Below are 18,547 nucleotides of genomic sequence, written 5' to 3' on the forward strand. Positions count from 1 at the left end.
CATACACCACCTCAAATAAAAAAAAATCATAGCACACTCATTTTACAGCATGAAGCTAATTTTATCTGTAGCTTCATGTTTTACAGGCACAGAAAGAGGACGGTTCGAATAAATCGCACCGCTCAGCTAAACACATCAGAATTTTATATGGGTTACTAGCTTTCTACCCGCGGCTTCGCCCGCGTGAGAATTTTGATCAAAGAATATATTTACTCTGTCACAGAAACACTATCGCGCGCGTCCTTGTTTCAAAAACCGGGATAAAAACTATGTAAATAAATATGCCAAATTTCATCAAAATCAGTTCAGTGGTTTAGGTAGTAGGTAGTGATAGCAAGACAGACAGACAGTTACTTTTGCATTTATAATATTAGTATAGATTTCATGTTTAATTTGTCCTAAATGAAGAAATCAAAAGTATCTTATCATAACTTAAAAGTAGACATTAAAAAAAATAAATGTCGCGGGAGGTGCCTGGATCCGAGCGGCGCGTAGCAGAACCATGAAGCTAAAGATAAAAATGGAGGGCAAACTTGGAACAAAAACTTAAGTCAAATACCTACTTATATCTATCTCGCTCTCTGTGGCTCTACCTCTCTTTTTAGTGTGAACTGTAGTATTGCTATCTCCTGATTTAAATATCCTAGTAAATTCTTCGAAATAGCCAATTCACTAACCAAATCATAAGTTAAACAAATAAATAATTAAATATTTGAACTACGATTACCTAGTTGAATTAAAAATCACAAAATTGTTGGCCGTTTAGGTTTAATGTGTTGGCGAATCAGGGAATTACAATCCCAATTCCTGGGGAATCGGTACCATGTGGCAACTAGAGATGTGCCGCTGAGAAAGTTCTCGTTCCCGGCAATATTCCCAGTGAGAATATTCTCGAGAACCGAGAATGCTCCCGGGAATATTCTCAGTGTTCTCGACAGAATACATTTAGTTTTAATTTAAATTTTGTTGTTTATATGTGATATTATTTGTAATGTTTCGATGTTTTATTAACTGGGCGTTAAGACTAGTCGTTATAAACAAGGCATAAAACATGTGAGTGAGATATTGCAGTCTTGCTCACTCTTTTCGTGGCGAACGCGTGCCGCGGCTTTAGGACTTGGCTGGGGTATTTGAACATCAGTGTGCCTCTGAGTTTTAAGGCCCTTGCCACCCTGGCGGATTGCAAGCGGATTCAAAGTGGATTTAAAGCGGATTCAAAGTGGATTTAAAGCGGAGAGGCGACGCGACGGAGAAGCCGCGTGAACATATCGTGAAGCTTCCCGAAGGCTGCCCAGCCGAGCTGGATTCGATGATTGACCTTTTTTTCGAAGTTGGACCTACCTAACTGGACTGTTTGCCCCAGGTACACATTATATTCAACAACTTCGAGTATAGAGTCTCCAACTTTTAGAGGAGTGGGTGCAACACGGTTTTTAGACATGATTTTTAAATCTTGTCCATGTTCATTTTGAGACCCACTTGTTGAGAGACTCTATTGAGACCATCGAGCATTGTGCCTAGATCTTTCAAGATCTCAGCCATGACTACGATATCGTCTGCTGTCTGGGTTATGTACTCGCCGTTGATATGTATGCTGAATCTGCTTCAGCCCAGAAGCTTAAAAACATCGTCCAGGGCGGTGGTGATGACGTCTCCCTGTCTCACCCCTCTCTGCAACTGGATAGGTTTCGGGTCCTGATCTTAAAACGGACTGTCACTGTGGCGTGTTTGTACAAGCCTTTCAACACTTTAATGTATCAATAGTCAATTTGGCACAGTCGAAGAGACTGAAGCACTGCCCATGTCTCAATCGAATCGAAGACTTTCTCATAGTTCACAAACGCAAAGTGGCTGATTATACTCCTTGATCTTCCGTATAATCTGCCGTAGCGTATTTATTATGGTATGTGGTACTAAAGCCTTTTCGAAAACCGGCTTATTCGGGGGGCTGAAAGTCGTCGAGCCTGCTAGCGTGACAATTCGTAATGACTATCGAAAACAGCTTGTAGACATGGCTCAGAAGCGAAATGGGTCTATAATTCTTCAACAAGGTTTAGGGCCTTTAGTACCGGCGTTCCGCCTGCTTTCAGAAGCTCAGACGTGATTACGGTGCCTTGTTGTTTTTCAGCTGTTTGAGAACCATTCTAATCTCGTGTAGACTAATGTACCGGATATATTCGTTAAGTGTCGGATCAATCTAGCTAGCACGTATTTTCTATAAAAATGTGTCAAATGATCCGTCAGACAGGCTATCCACAACTTATCCAGAAGTGGCGAAACAGGCCCTTACTAAGCGATTGTGAAATATGCCCTTAATGTCAAATAAGAATAGTTTAAAAACTAAAAACACGCTTACTAACTACACTAAAAAGTCAAAAATCATCAGGACCTTGGACATCATCTAGCATTAAAGTGCTCGAAAAGATAAAACCAACGAACCCAAACTCGATGAGTTTCCGCCGTTTCTTTTAGGAGTTCCTATGGCTACCTCCTGACTCCATCATTAGGACCCTGGACATTATCTAGCACTTAAAGATCTCGAAAAGACATCCAATGAACCCAAACTCGATGTGATTCTGCCGTTTCGTTTAGGACTTCTTTTGGCCGCCTTCCAGTCCCATCAGACCAGCTGGTACCACAATATTGTATTGTCATTTCTAATCTACATGTAATTGCCATGTTTCATAATGATACAAGACTTAGAAGTGCGTGTAATTCAGATTCTAAGATTCCATTACATAGTTAGTTACATACACGACGACCTAATAAGAGCGTGTTATTAACGAAAAAATTGACAGTTACATTATTTAATTACGTGTAAAAAGAAATTTCTGTCATCTTTCATATCATTAAAACGACATTTCACGACGAAAAAAATAAAATATAATAAAGTTGCTGTTGCCAAGAATATTGCCGAGAAAGTTCCCGAGAATATTCTCGGGAACACTGAGAATATAGCCTTTCACTGCAAATAGAGTGTATTGTTTAATATACACTTATCTGTTGACTTAATTTAATACTATTTTACTTAAGAAAGTTTGTTTATTTCCATTTGATAAACATGATTCTCAACCTTTCTCACTTAGGAGAACGCTCCCGGGAACGCTCCCGAGAATATTCTCAGCTGAGAGAGCGTTCTCGGGAACGGCACATCAATAAGAATTAAATTACGCTTCAATTTGTTATAATGAGCCTTCATTTTGGCAAACAACAGTAATGGACATAACAAGAAAATTAGAAAAACGACTTTTGATTAAGTTTTTCTACGGTATTATTTGTAGTTTCTGCTATTGTAATAGCAAAAACAAATAAAACTTTTGATGAACTTTCCCATAAAAATACTTTTATACAGATAGATATAAAAAAACATGTGTTCGCCTGCCTGGACACAGAAAATTTACTGTTTCGGCGAAATACCCGGGATCATTTTTGTTTAAAAGGAAGTAATAGCAGATAGCAAAGGTCACAGAAGGTTATTCAAGATTTACAGGTAACATGAAATGAAATTGATTTAATTATATTATTTTCTCAAATTAATATTGAACAAGAACTCACTTAGACTTGTTTGACATGTTAATAATTTTTTGAAACAAATTCGAACTGACACTAACAAAAATAAACTTGCCGTTCCAAATTTCAGATTGCATAAGATTGGTAATTCATTTATGGGAAAATGTATTAAATTATTTAATAAATTACCACAAACTGTTGTAGAACTACCCATTCATAAATTCAAAGCACATATTAAAAGTACCTTAATGAAAAAGGGCTACTATAAAGTCGATGATTATTTAAAAGATAAAAATGTTTGGGATACGTTACTGCCTAGCTCGCATAAATATTTATAACTTTGTACATTTTAAAGCATGTAAACCTTTGAAAAAGAGGCTGACAATAGTGACTGAGTTTCTTGCGCTGCTTCTTCTCAGCACTGGCCCATTTATTGTCCTGAAGCAGTGGTAGGGTTAATACTGGGAGTGTAAAAGTGCTTTTTTTAAGCCTATTTACAGAAATAAATGAGTTTTAATGAGTTTTAGTTTTAATGAATATTTTGTCAATCAAAATATTATTATGAATCATCGTGAACTCTCGAACATCATTGCTCATCCCTACACTTGTCAACTTTGACATGTTACTTTTTTTCCGTGAAGTGACGTTTGTTTACTAATTTTGTAGAGTTGGCGATTGTTATTAAAATTGTGAATTTTTAGAGATTTAATTCACTAAAATAGTAATTTAAGCGATTTTAATTGAATTTATCAGATGCTGTTTCATTAAAGATAAGTAGCGCTCAAATTGTGGTCACAATCATGACACAACCTAACTTACTAGATATTGTGCCTGAGCAACTATTTCAAACTCATTTTATTAGTGACATTGATCAAGTACAGAAGAAATTACAATATGAAATCGAGAGAAAACGAGAAGAGCTACGGGCTATGGTCGGGTATGTGCTGAGAAATACTTCACACAGTGTTTAATTCCTTAGTTTTCCCTGTAAACATTTCAAGTACCTAATTTTTGTTCTCTAGGGAAAGGTACCGAGACCTAATCCACGCAGCAGATACAATAGAAGAAATGAAGGTAACTACAGCCAGTACTCTCAACCACATTGGTGAAATGATGTCGGCATGTAGGAATTTGCACAACACACATCTTGTTGGATTCAAGATTGAAAATAAAGCTGCTCATCAAAGGTACAAAACCAAACTTAAACTTTCTGTTTGAATTCTTAGGATTTAATCTCGTCATAATGATCATCTATAACTAGTTGTTATCCCAACTAATATTATAAATGCGAAAGTAACTCTGTCTGTCTGTCTGTCTGTTACGCTTTCCCGCTTAAACCTCGCAACCGATTTTGATGAAATTTGGCATAGAGATAGTTTGAGTCCTGGGAAAGAACATAGGATAGTTTTTATCCCGGTTTTTGAAACAGGGACGCGCGCGATAAAGTTTTTCTGTGACAGACAGCATCAGAAGGAGGGTTATTAAAATAACATCATATGGTAATACTCAACTCAGATTACATTACTGGTTTAATAAAACTATAGTTTACAGCAGAAGTCTAATATAGGGCAAGATCTAATTAAAATTTGAGATCCCTTAGTGTGGAATTAGGTGCATACTATATTACTATTTAAATTTTTCTAGTTTCCAGTTCTCGCAAACAGACTCAGTTCACAGTTTAGCAGTTCAAGTAAAGTTGCTGATGGAAATACCTGAGAAGATATGGACATGTATTGAAGCAGAGGATTTTGTCAAAGCCACACAACTGTTTATAATGGCTAGACATGTAAATACTGGTAAGGTTCTAGATAATAAGTAATCATTTGAGAGAGAAAGAGTAATGCTCTGGTTTCTTCCTTGTCTAAAGATGTTCAAATGATTGTTTTGAGTCTTCCAAGTTTAGTTGTCTATACAAAAAACATTATTTTACATTTTTAAAGAATGAAACTTTTGAGACATTAGCTGTATTTCCTTTCAAGTGTAAACGTAACATAATGTAAATTATTCAAACTTAGAAGTTTGTACTGCAAGTTCAATAGTTTACTTTTTACTAATAAGGGTGGATTCAATCAAACGGGTAAATATTTATCTAAGAATAAATTGTCAGTGGAACTGTCAATGTGCCAGTTACACCAGGAGTTATTCTTGGATAAAAGTTTGGTTGAATCGGGCCTTAATCAACTAACTATCTTCAGGGATACAACTACAAATTGGCGGCAAGAACATCAAGCCAGGCATGCAGTCACTGCACCGGCTGGTTCAACAACATTGGAACTCGATATCCAATTTCAATCAGACAATAATTGACGTTTGCAGGCAGAAGTTGCAAGATGTTGACATTGGAGTAGAGGTAAATATTTTCTTTTGGAGTAATTTTATAACTTAGTGACAGTATGGTCTAGTGCACACCCCAGGATGTCGGTCTACTAATTTGAAGACGATAATGATTGATATTAGTTATGATACTAATTGCATAGAGGCCAAGCCCCCCTGATAAGTAACCTTAGTTATGCCAATACTTAGTGATCGTTTTCTGAGGAGTGATACAATTTACTGTCCCTGTCATACTAATATTTTATCAACCTGAGAGGAACTAGGGTGATCGCTATAGTAATTAGCCAATACATAGTTATTGACCAACTTGCTAAAATAAAAAGAAACAAGCCTAATGGAAGTCATTAAGAGAGGAAAAGAGACAAATATTTTTTCTTAGCAATACGCAGTCCAATGCAGTAAATATTTTTGTCTCTTACTTAATAATAATCCAATATACCAATAACNTAACTACAGCCAGTACTCTCAACCACATTGGTGAAATGATGTCGGCATGTAGGAATTTGCACAACACACATCTTGTTGGATTCAAGATTGAAAATAAAGCTGCTCATCAAAGGTACAAACTTACAACTTTTTAAATGATCTTAAAATGTATTCCATCATTCTACAGTGCTGTCTGGTATAAGAATGAAGTAGAAACAGATTTTCTTTATTTGAATTGGAATTCAAGACTTATAATAATCAACTGAAATTGCATTTCAAGCAGTGTTGCCAGTTTTTTTTTTCGCCAAGTCGGGACTTTGGTACTTTTTGAGTGAAAATAGCGGGATTCTTCCGTCAAAAGCGGGACATAGTAAAAAAACCTATATAAGCAAAGGTTTTCATGTATTTATCTTTTTATTTGACTTAAAATTACGTTTACCTGACAATAGATAGCAAAAGTAGCCATAGAAAATGTATTTTAACAAAAAAATATATTTTAAATCAGATTTACTCTATCGTTAAATTCGTCTTTAGAATAAAAAAATATTTTTTTTTAAAAAGTTTTATACTTTAAAATAATATGGCGTTTCAAACAATAGTCTGATGAAGTGAGTGTCTCTCTCGGAAAAGCGGGACCGAGCCTGTCCCGCGCGGGACATTTAAATTTGATTTAAAAATCGGGACGTCCCGCCAAAATCGGGACGTCTGGCAACGCTGATTTCAAGAGACCTCTATGTACTAAATTATTAAGAATGCTGGAAATGTATTGAAATGGCTCTGTTACAAATATTATAAAACAATTTCTGTATTTTAATAATAGTGCTACTTAAGCTTCTGGATTTAAATCTAGAAAATCATAGCCAGCAGTAGTAGTCCATTAGAATGGAGCAAGATTAATTAATTGAGATCTCTTATTTTTAATTCTTCCAGTTTTCAGTTCTCCCAGACAGACTCAGTTCACAGTTTAGCGGTTCAAGTAAAGTTGCTGATGGAAATACCTGAGAAAATATGGACTTGTATTGAAGCAGAGGATTTTGTGAAAGCCACACAACTGTTCATAATGGCTAGGCATGTAAATACTGGTAAGGTTCTAGATATTAAGTATAAAATATTGTGACTTCATCATCATCATCATTTCAGCCATAAGATGTCAATTGCTGAACATAGGCCTCCCCCAATGACTACCATGATGACCGGTTGGCAGCGGTCTGTATCCAGTACCTTCCTGCCACCTTCATGTGGTTTTCAGTCCACCTTGTTGGTGGACGTCGTGGGGCAGCTTATGCGGCGCTTTTGCTAGCTGTAGTTAAATATAACTAAATGCAGAGATATCTATCACAAGCCAGTTTAAAGGCTTTTATCAGGCCTCCGTCACTCGCCTATGCCGGCCGAGATAATTACCTACAGCGCGTGACAACTTCAAGTTGCAAATCAGTAAAGGCCGCCACGCGCCGTGACGCGCCTGTGAGCACACGCGTATTTCTATACACGCTCGGTGTATCATCGTCGCAATCAAGGTTTATCGTTTCAACGGCACTGTTATTCTTCTTTAATGGAAAAACGTAATATTTAGGAGTAATAATTAACTGTAGTGATTTAAATAATTATAAAAAACTACACTTTTAAAATAATTTTGAAATACTTATGACAAAAAACTGTAGCAAAAAAATTATTTTAGCTAATAAAAACATTAACTTTACTTCACCGTGTCTATTTTCCGACACTACACCTTTTAAAACTGTTTGTCCAATTTCGAATTATCGCAACACTGAAGTTTATTAATAGGTACTTTAGAGATGGTACGATTATACAAACACCACTAAATTAAAGTTTACCAATCGTAAATACAATAAAAAATTAAGTTTTTATTTATTTTACTTTGCTTCAACCCTGACGCTTGAGCTGTGAGGTAGATCAATTCTGAACACAAAAAAATTGCGCTCTTGTGAGCGTAGTAGTAAGGTGCGATTTCGAATGCACCATGTGCGTTGGATATTTTGCATTATTATTATTACCGTTAAAATGCCGGCATCTGATCCTACACAAAGGAGTGCAATTTCTGTTGCTACTATTATGTATTCTGTGCTTTTATGAGCATTTCTTCCTTCTCTTAAGATGTCCATTTGATTCTTTGGAATCTTCCAAGTTAGTTGAGTCTTTACAAAAAGCAATTTTCTCATTTTTTAATGAATAAGCTATGCTTTTGATGCATTGGCTGTATTTCCTCAAATGTTAACATAACATAATTTCAAACTTGAAAGTTTGAACAGCAAGTTCAATAGTTTACATTTTTCTAAATCATCAAAATTATCTTCAGGTATACAACTACAAATTGGCGGCAAGAACATCAAGCCAGGCATGCAGTCACTGCACCGGCTGGTTCAACAACATTGGAACTCGATATCCAATTTCAATCAGACAATAATTGACGTTTGCAGGCAGAAGTTGCAAGATGTTGACATTGGAGTAGAGGTAAATATTTTCTTTTGGAGTAATTTTATAACTTAGTGACAGTATGGTCTAGTGCACACCCCAGGATGTCGGTCTACTAATTTGAAGACGATAATGATTGATATTAGTTATGATACTAATTGCATAGAGGCCAAGCCCCCCTGATAAGTAACCTTAGTTATGCCAATACTTAGTGATCGTTTTCTGAGGAGTGATACAATTTACTGTCCCTGTCATACTAATATTTTATCAACCTGAGAGGAACTAGGGTGATCGCTATAGTAATTAGCCAATACATAGTTATTGACCAACTTGCTAAAATAAAAAGAAACAAGCCTAATGGAAGTCATTAAGAGAGGAAAAGAGACAAATATTTTTTCTTAGCAATACGCAGTCCAATGCAGTAAATATTTTTGTCTCTTACTTAATAATAATCCAATATACCAATAACTATATAATAATAATTTTTTTTTTTTTTTCGTTTCCGGTTGTCAAACAATGTATAGGCTTATTACTATAGCAATCACCCTAGTCTATTGTTTGTGTGTGTCATCATCATTCAATGTTACGAATTAGATTATATTTATTTCAGGTGGCATGCTCCTGCCTCGTCAGCTTATATCTCCTGGATTCACAATCCTTGGTGGAGCTCCTCAACACTTTAATCAGCCTTCAGAGTCATAGCAGCCTCAAATCAACCCTTCGCTTTGACTTGGCCAACATTTTGGAAGGAGACGTCAAGGCGCAAATAAGAGAAAAGATTGTGAACGGAGTGAAAATCGTTTTGAAAACTGTTGTTTTGGTGTATGCTTGTTTTGTTGGTAAGTTATTTGTTATGGGCAAGTTACTCTTTGAATATTAGAAGCTAGGGAGTTGGATCTTGTAGTCTTGGGTCCAATTCTCATTTAGAGATTGGAAAAATCACTCTCTGTGACTGTTTCCAGTTTGATTAATAGCCTACATGCCTTTGGCTGCTTTATTCTTTATGTTTGTCAGCATGTAAACGCCTCTAAAACTTGATTGACATTACTGCCATTCAGGAATTAATTTCATAAAAATCCTACTATGCAAAGGATTCTACTAATACAAGTACTACGGAGGCAAAAATGTGATACTTCTTTATAATTTTCTATAGATAATGATGGTGGTGCAGTGCTGGTTCAACTGAAAGAACTTTTCAGAAAGGATTCGCAACCTCTAGTCGAACTGGCTCGCTTTAGTGATCCAGTTGGCTTGAAACTCCTACCCCCTGTTATTTACAACTACAGGTAAATATACATTTTATTCACTTATCTAAAAGCGTTTTAGTAAAACGCTAACAAAAAATAAGTAAGAAGTAATTTTAAACAGTTGTGAATTGTGAAAACTCTAAATTATAAGAATGAGGGTTTTCTTATTGCGCTCACCAGTTAACGGCACTGGCAAGACATAGGACCTTATTCGACATGTTCGGCATGATAAAGTCTTATCGACGATTTTGGCGACAAAATAAATATCGTAAAAAATCGATAAAAGTTTATCGTGTTGCGCAATTAGGCGTTGGTGATTTCTCGTCAGTGGCGCCAACTTGGGCGCGCAAATAAGAACCTTAATTCATGGGATACAAAGCTGATTAAAATTAGCTCGAAATATCGTAGTTTAAAACAAAAAATTTTTGAAAAGCAAGTTACATTAACATATTATAAGCAATAGTTTCCTCTTAACGTTTATAAAATCAACAGTTCAATAAGCAACCTTATTTCCTTGTCACTAGGCTGTCGTCCAACAAGGAAGTGCAAGGGTTAGCCAAAGAAGAAATAACGAAATGCGTCCAAAAGTGGGGCGTTTGGGTGAAGTCATTCATCGAGGAGAGTGTTCAAGCGTTGCTTCAAAACATTACGAGGGTGAAGTTCTTGCATGAGATTAGAGAAGAGGCTTTTAAAGTTGGTTAGTATTGTCTGTGGTAATACCAGGCCTGTTCAACTCCGCGAGTTTACATCGAAAACAAAACACGCACGATGGCCCACCTACAGGATACTATTCGACAAGGCCTCACATACGAGCGAACATTGACTCACGCACGCGTATTCTTGTGTATGATGGAAGAAAATAAAGAAAATGGTGTACGAAATACTGTGCAGTATTTAACTGCCTAAATAATAATAAAAACACAGAATGTACTTTTTTAAGTTGCCTCAAGACACTGAGAGGTAAATAAGTAGTTAATATTATTCATGATAATTCATGCTAAATCATGAATTTCCTCCGCCATTTTCCGCAGTTTGGCACCTCACGTCACATCATTTTACCGAAGTTAGCCCTATAGCTTCGGCGCAGTGCCGATCACTGACGTTTGTCAACATAATGGTGCTTGACTCTTGAGACAGGCTAAATTACACCATAAATATTGTTAATGATATTGAGCATACATTTTTTTAAATACCTTCGCGAAGTAAAACTTCTGTACCTCTAGTACAGTACCTCTAAACAGCGCCCCCTAGGGCGGCTATAATATAGGGGGCGCTGTTTAATTTTTCATACAAAATTTTTCGATGACACTTTGAATACGCAAACGAAACGAACTCGAAAGTTTTTCGTACTAGAGGTACTGTACGTAGTACTTATTATTATTCTGTGGTAATACTAATATTCTTATCATTTCATAGAATATTTTCATCTTCTTCGAATGTTGAGGATTTCGTTAAATTCGGTGTTCAAGCTCCAATTTTACTATGTTTTGATATTAGTTAACAAAGGACCGTTTAAGAGAAAATGTGTAAAAACAATAAAATAACAAGAGAAAAATCGAAGCTTAAAAATAAAAGTATAATTGACCAACTAAGAAATGAGACGAATAAATATTTTTTATTTAATATGAAAATGTGCAATATTCTATATGTATATAATTTAATAATTAATTGTCTTTCCAGAAACCCCGTCAAACTGGGGCGCCATCTGCACATCCCTCGACATTCCCGAAGTCCACGTGTGGTGCCACTACTTCCAACCTCTTCTGACGGCACGGGTCAAGGTGAGTCAAGGTTTCATTGTAAGTCAAAAACAACTATGTATAGATCGTTTTATTCACGAAGAGGCGCCACACCAATTTTTGGTCGAGGGAAGCGCAGCGTGCGGATCGAATATCCGAGCAATCCAAGCGTCATTAATGTAGTGTGCGTGTGCACTCATGGATGATTTAGCGTGTACCGATAACACTCAAACATTAGCGGAATAATGGTAGGACGCGTCTTCGTGGATAAAACGATATATTGTTGTTTCTGACTAATTGGTTAAAAAAGTGAAGTGACTTCTTGAATCGGCAGATTTGCCCCCCTAGACAAGTGGAAAAGCTTGACAGAATTTTTAATTTGAAAAGTGTTTCTTGTATGGAGTTACTTCGATCCATGAAGGGATTCAATTTTCGCAGCGATCAAAATATGCCACTTGTTTAGGGCTTCCTGATGCTGCATCCATTGTGTATTGCCTTAACTGTCCTTTCTCTGAGTTGTCTTAAAAAGACTGAGCTACTTACTTCGACAAAACCGCCTAAATTGTGCGGTTAAAATTTTTGTATTTCTTTCACATAAATGATCAGTTTTATTTGTTGTATTATAAAGAGTACATAATACCTTAATAACGCTTTCGATTATTTTAGGCAATCATAGACAACCGCTGGGTCAAAGTCTACGATCAGTTCAAGACACAAATACTGGTGGACCTCACCAAAGTGTCCTCAGAAAGCGAAACGGAGAAAGAAGCGGACATCAACTGGTTCGTGTGGAAAGACCTCATCGGCGAGACGGTTATAGAGTCCAGGAATGACGTCATCAAAGTCATGACGTCACTTATGAAAGGTATGTTAAATATTGGACTAACTTAATTCCAAAAACACAAGTAACCTTTTTATAATTTGTGTGATTACGTTCATATAGGATATAAACTTTGCATCATAAGTGGGGGGATGACGCAGAATGTGCACTTCGAAAAATGAGCATTTCGCGAAATGCGCACTTTTCCATACTAATATTATACAAACAAACTCTTCAGCCTTTACATTTGTATAGAAAAATCCGCATTTTGCGCAGTGCACATTTTGTGAAGTGCACATTCTGCGTCAGACCAGGCCTGTTCATCTCCGCGAGTTTACATCGAAAACAAAACACGCACGATGGCCCACCTACAGGATACTATTCGACAAGGCCTCACATACGAGCGAACATTGACTCACGCACGCGTATTCTTGTGTATGATGGAAGAAAATAAAGAAAATGGTGTACTAAATACTGTGCAGTATTTAACTGCCTAAATAATAATAAAAACACAGAATGTACTTTTTTAAGTTGCCTCAAGACACTGAGAGGTAAATAAGTAGTTAATATTATTCATGATAATTCATGCTGAATCATGTATTTCCTCCGCCATTTTCCGCAGTTTGGCACCTCACGTCACATCATTTTACCGAAGTCAGCCCTATAGCTTCGGCGCAGTGCCGATCACTGACGTTTGTCAACAAAATGGTGCTTGACTGTTGAGACAGGCTAAATTACACCATATTGTTAATGACATTAGCATACATTTTTTTAAATACCTTCGCGAAGTAAAACTTCTGTACGTAGTACTTATTATTATTCTGTGGTCAGACCCTATGATTTCTTTTTGATACTTCTCGTGCATTGTGGAAAACCTTGAAGGAGGCCTTTATCCAGAAGTGGACGTCATTAATTTGGCTGAAACGAACGAACAAACGAACGAACTTCTCATATTTTTGTAACTATGCGCATATTGCGTATATTGCGTAAATCAAGACAAAAATTAATCGGATCATGCAACTACAGTGCTTAAGCCTTTAGTAGTTAAATATTGACAATTTAATTTGACAAAGACCAGTTCTTAAGCTTGCATCTTTTTCAGGAATGACCCGCCAAGACCAAGGCATCACTCCAACCCTAGAAAAGCTTTGCGAAGCTTTAGACAGCGAGCTTTGCAAGCTTCTAGAAGACTTAAAAGTATACTTGAGTCGGGATAAAAGAAATTCTGTGACCAGAGACAAGATACTCTTTGCTTATGAAGAAGATGATGAGTCGGACCAGATATACAGCGACAAGGAAGACATTGAGTTGTATTTGAGGGATATATCAGATAGGAATATTCAGAGGTATGTGTTAAAAAAACATCATTAGGTAACTTTTTTTTTAAAGAATTGTGGTAAGCTCATGATTGTGAGTGGGTTCACTACAATACTATCCGTTCGTTTTAAGTTTGCCGCTGGCGATATGACGTCACTCGAAGGGAAGCGTCTATAACTTTATCAAACTATATTTAAAATATTTTTATTTATTATCTACTTTATAAAAATAAGTCGGGTTTTCCTTCCTGACGCTATAACTCCAGAACGCACGAACCGATTTCCACGGTTTTGCATTCGTTGGAAAGGTCTCGGGCTCCGTGAGGTTTATAGCAAAGAAAATTCAGGAAAATTTAACAAACGAAATTCCACGCGGGCGAATCCGCGGACGGAAAGCTACTTATTGTTAAAAATTGTGTATTTGCGTAAAATAAGACACATTAATTGCGTTTAATCACTAACTAATTGCGTTTAATCGCGGACGCGCATTCCACGGACCGGCAAACTTAGCGCGAACGGGTAGTAGTTCAGCAGCGGTGGGGTTTGAATCCGCGCTCCTCGGATCTTATTTGACACCGACACCATTGGGCTATTGTCACTAACATTACGCCATTTAGGCTGGGTTGCACCATCTTACTTTAACTTTGACAAACGTCAAAAATCTGTCAAATTCCATACAAAAACACCGGTTATCGTTAAAGTTACGGTCAAAGTTAGGTGGTGCAACTCAGCCTTAGTCTTCACTACAAAAACACTAATTAAAGCCAAATGGGTTGGGGAGGCTTGATGTTCGCATATTTGTCCCTTATAGTCGCCCCTTTCGATATAAAATCTATTTTTGAGTATCGTTTCGTAAGATCGCTTGCCAAAACCGCATATTCTTATTGATATTGCAAATTGCAGCATGCTTCAATACATAAAGGCGTGTTTTGAAGAGCCAACTCTCCAATCAACTGAGCTCCAAAGAAAAACTACCGCCATATACACCGCCCGCTACTCCCAAGCGATTCCAACCCTTATGCCTAACTTACGCAAGTGCTATATTCCTGAAGAACAAAACACATTAGGAGTTATAAGCGTAGACGAAAATGCTGTTAAAAGGTGGAATGAGCTTTGTGCGATGTTAAAGGAAAGTTATCTCTATTGTTGGGGCAAATGGGTGGATATTGTGGAAGCTAAAATAGAGGAAATGACCAAAGGTTTGCCCCAAGAGTTTACGCTGGAAGCCAATGTCGACTATTTGATGATGGTAAGCAGAAATTGAATACTGTCTAAGGCCCGGTTTCCACCAAGACGCAACGGAGCAAATACATTTTTTAAATAACCAATCAGATTCCATTGAGATTGAATGAAATCTGATTGGTTATTCAAAACATTTCTCCGCTCCGCCTTGGTGGAAACCGCGCCTTACTTATATTTTTACTAGCGGCCGCCCGCGACTTCGTACGCGTGGATCCCGTTTTACCCCCTTCATCTATCTTACGCGGTTTAGATTTTTTCATACAAATGTTTTTTCCCGCTAACTCCCGTACCCGTGGGAATTTTGCAATATCCTGTTGTAACTAAGCTTTAAGTTTACTAAGGTACCTGCATGCCAAATTTCAAGCGTCTAACTTAAGCGGTTTAGATTTTTCATACAAAAGGATTTTCCCGCTAGTTCCCGTTCCCGTGGGAATTTCGGGAATTCCTTTCTTAGTGCACCTCTACGATACCTAAGCTACGTCCCTTCTAAATTTCAAGTGCCTACGTTTAGCCGTTTAGGCTGTGCGTTGATATGTCAGTGAGTCAGTCAGTTTCTCCTTTTATATATTTAGATTTATACCTGTGTTATGTAGTTAATTTAGTTTTAGTATCCTAGGTTACGAGGCCTTTTTAACCCTTAAATATGCTAAAGCATGTGTTAAGCCCTTGTGATCCAATTGAGACATATCCGACGCTTTATTTATTTTATTTATTTGAGATAAAGACCACCTTGTGTTTACTGCTCAAAAGATTATCTTTACTATGAGTAAAAGCAGCTATAAATGCAGTGGATGACAGTGCAAATATTTTATGCACGTACTGATAATATTAATATAACATTCATAGTTATATTTCTGTATAATAATAATTAAAAACTTTCCAGCAATGGGACGTAATAAAGATAGAAGAGAAGGATGACGAAGGGAATGCAATAGAGTCTACCATCAAAGTGCCCGCTGGCCCTTCATTGAAACTACAAGAATATCTTTACTCCATAAGCAGAATATTAGACGAAGTAGTCCCACACACCTTACCTATAGAAATCCACACATTGTTCATCGAAAAACTGACAACTATCACGTTCGCACACTACAACCGAGTTATACGTGAGAAAGAGGCAGATATAAATCAGAGATGTGCGCTCCAATTGCTTATGGATGTGAGGCACATGACTTTGTTGTTGGTTCCTAGAGAGAATAAAAAATCTATGGAGTTGTCTCATGAAGTATGTGAATTTTTGAGACAGAAGATCGATCCGTTTGATTATGATGTGTTCTATCCGTATATTCAAACTAATTTGAAGAGATCGGTGCAAAGAGTTCAGGTGAGTGATTACAGCTATCAATGTTTAATGCCCGTTTTCACCATCAATCCCTAATTTTTAAGTGTCCCCTATGGTAACAAATAACAAGAATTTTGTTTACATAGGGGTCACTTAAAAATTAGGGATTGATGATGAAAATGGGCATGAGACTAGTTAGATAAAAGTTAATTCAGTGTAGATAATGACTTTAAGTTAAAATACAGTGTGATTTCCTTCCCAAAGATACTCCTTGATTTAGTGCCATTCGAAATTGGGACTTATTGTGTGAAGCATATGAATCATTGTTTTATTTTTATTTAATTGAAATTCTTTTCAAGTTGACTTAGCCACTGGTTGAAATGATGATAATGAAGATCAACTGCCGAGATCTGAGGGCTTATTAGTCGTAGTGTCAAAAAAATCTATGAAGATTTTAGTTATTGAAAGTATCTGCTAGGGGGGCTGTACAATCCGTCATATATTTAACTAGCGGCCGCCCGCGTCTTCGTACGCGTGGATCCCGTTTTACCCCCTTAGAGAAAAAATAAACACCTTTTTTAGCGGATGCCTACGTCATAACATCTACCTGCATGCCAAATTTCAGCCCGATCCGGCCAGTTGTTTCAGTCAGTCAGTCACCTTTGAGTTTTATGTCATAGTAAACTCACAAGCCCTCTGTATCTCCAAAACCATTAAATCTTTTCCTGACATTTTTTCCTTTCCAGACTCTCCTAGGCAGTTTGATCCTCCACCACGGTCAGCTGACCGGTATTATCGGGAACAAACCGGTATTGTCCGGCGGCAGCGGAGACAAAGCCGCCGGTTTGCTTGCTTCAGGAGATTCCCACTGGTTCTCACTGCTACCGGTCGCTACACCGCCTAGCTTGCATAAGAAGCAAGATAAACCGGTATGTATGGATGTTTTTATTCGTAATTGATGACGTCAGACGATTGACATACTTTTTAAGAGCTGTCAAAACGAAGTTTATCCATAGAATTTGATGAAAGCATTGCGATGTCATCGATCATCGTGGAAAGCATTAGGGGAGGCCTATGTTCAGCAGTGGACATCCTATGGCTGAAATGATGATGATGATGATGATTGCGATGTCGTCACTCTTTTTTGAAGCTGATAGAATGAAAATGAAAATTTAAAAAGAGACATTATTTTTACACAAATTACATAATGTTACTTATTGAAAACCATATTATACTTGTATACCATAGATAGATATTAGATATATTTAATTTAAAAAATCTATTTTGAGATCAGTAGAGTAGCTTGATGAAACAATTGAAAGATCACACTTTTATGTGTGTCTTGCTTTCGTGTCTTGTTATTTTGGGCTAAGGAAAAAAATACGAACTGATTTCCAATTTAGTTAGTATTGGATTTTATAATTATAATTTATATTTTGTGTTTAGAACGGAGATTTGTTCTTCGCACTTTGAACGGTATGGACAGTGTGATATGACGAGCTTATTGTATTAATACTTAGGCTGTGTTGCACCATATTACTTTAACTTTAACAAACGTCAAAATCTGTTAAACTCCATACAAAAAGCACCGGTTATTGTTACGCTTAAAGGTGGCGCAACTCAGCCTTAATAAATGCATTCATCACCTAATTTAACTGAACTAAAATTCCCCTAAAAGATAAGCATGGTTTTCCCCACGAAGTTATTATAACAATAATGCAGTGAGGTGCAAAATGGATTTCATTCTGAAATGTTTACTATCGAGATACCGTCAGTATTTTGGGATCTGCGTAAGAGATAATTCGCAAAATTTCATGCTTTTTTGATAAATTAATCCTTAATCCTTATAGACAGATTCTGAAAACATTTTAAGAATCTGTCTATAAGTTTCACGTAATGTATCTTAGTCTAGAGATCAGTTGGCTTTCATGAATTAAATTCCTTAGTAATTGTCACACACCACATTATTAAAAAAATAGAATTAACCACACATTACATCTCCTTAAACTCGAGATGAGCATTCAACTAAAAATTAGTTTTAGTCATCCATGAAATAAAATAAGTATTTTTAGTGTAACAATACAAGTCAATGGTAAACTGAATAAAAATCCTACCAGTGAAGGTTAAGTAGTCCCGAGATAAATATGTAACTACATACATACATTTCAACCTCGAGTGACTTAAAAAAACACATGAAA

General features: G+C 36.7%; 1 protein-coding gene across 4 annotated transcripts in view; it reads left to right on the plus strand.

Annotated features, from left to right (window-relative positions):
* Positions 1 to 4,165: 4,165 nt before the first annotated feature.
* Cog1 (conserved oligomeric Golgi complex subunit 1) overlaps positions 4,166 to 18,547 on the plus strand; it is a 29,932-nt gene continuing 15,550 nt past the window's right edge. For 2 of the 4 annotated variants that reach the window (XM_028305286.1, XM_028305285.1), the window contains exons 1-13: positions 4,166 to 4,447; positions 4,533 to 4,697; positions 5,155 to 5,306; positions 5,706 to 5,860; positions 9,314 to 9,542; positions 9,857 to 9,989; positions 10,475 to 10,647; positions 11,631 to 11,731; positions 12,356 to 12,554; positions 13,612 to 13,855; positions 14,729 to 15,074; positions 15,951 to 16,391; positions 17,096 to 17,278. In XM_028305286.1, coding sequence (XP_028161087.1) covers positions 4,311 to 4,447; positions 4,533 to 4,697; positions 5,155 to 5,306; positions 5,706 to 5,860; positions 9,314 to 9,542; positions 9,857 to 9,989; positions 10,475 to 10,647; positions 11,631 to 11,731; positions 12,356 to 12,554; positions 13,612 to 13,855; positions 14,729 to 15,074; positions 15,951 to 16,391; positions 17,096 to 17,278 — 2,658 coding nt within the window. In that variant the 5' untranslated portion in view covers positions 4,166 to 4,310. The remainder of the gene's footprint in view (positions 4,448 to 4,532; positions 4,698 to 5,154; positions 5,307 to 5,705; positions 5,861 to 9,313; positions 9,543 to 9,856; positions 9,990 to 10,474; positions 10,648 to 11,630; positions 11,732 to 12,355; positions 12,555 to 13,611; positions 13,856 to 14,728; positions 15,075 to 15,950; positions 16,392 to 17,095; positions 17,279 to 18,547) is intronic. The other 2 variants (XM_028305287.1, XM_028305289.1) reach the window with 1 other exon arrangement.

The sequence above is a fragment of the Ostrinia furnacalis genome, unplaced genomic scaffold (genome assembly GCF_004193835.3).
Source record: "Ostrinia furnacalis isolate ACB-3 unplaced genomic scaffold, ASM419383v2 OfSCF1653, whole genome shotgun sequence".
Classification (NCBI taxonomy): Eukaryota; Metazoa; Arthropoda; class Insecta; order Lepidoptera; family Crambidae; genus Ostrinia; species Ostrinia furnacalis.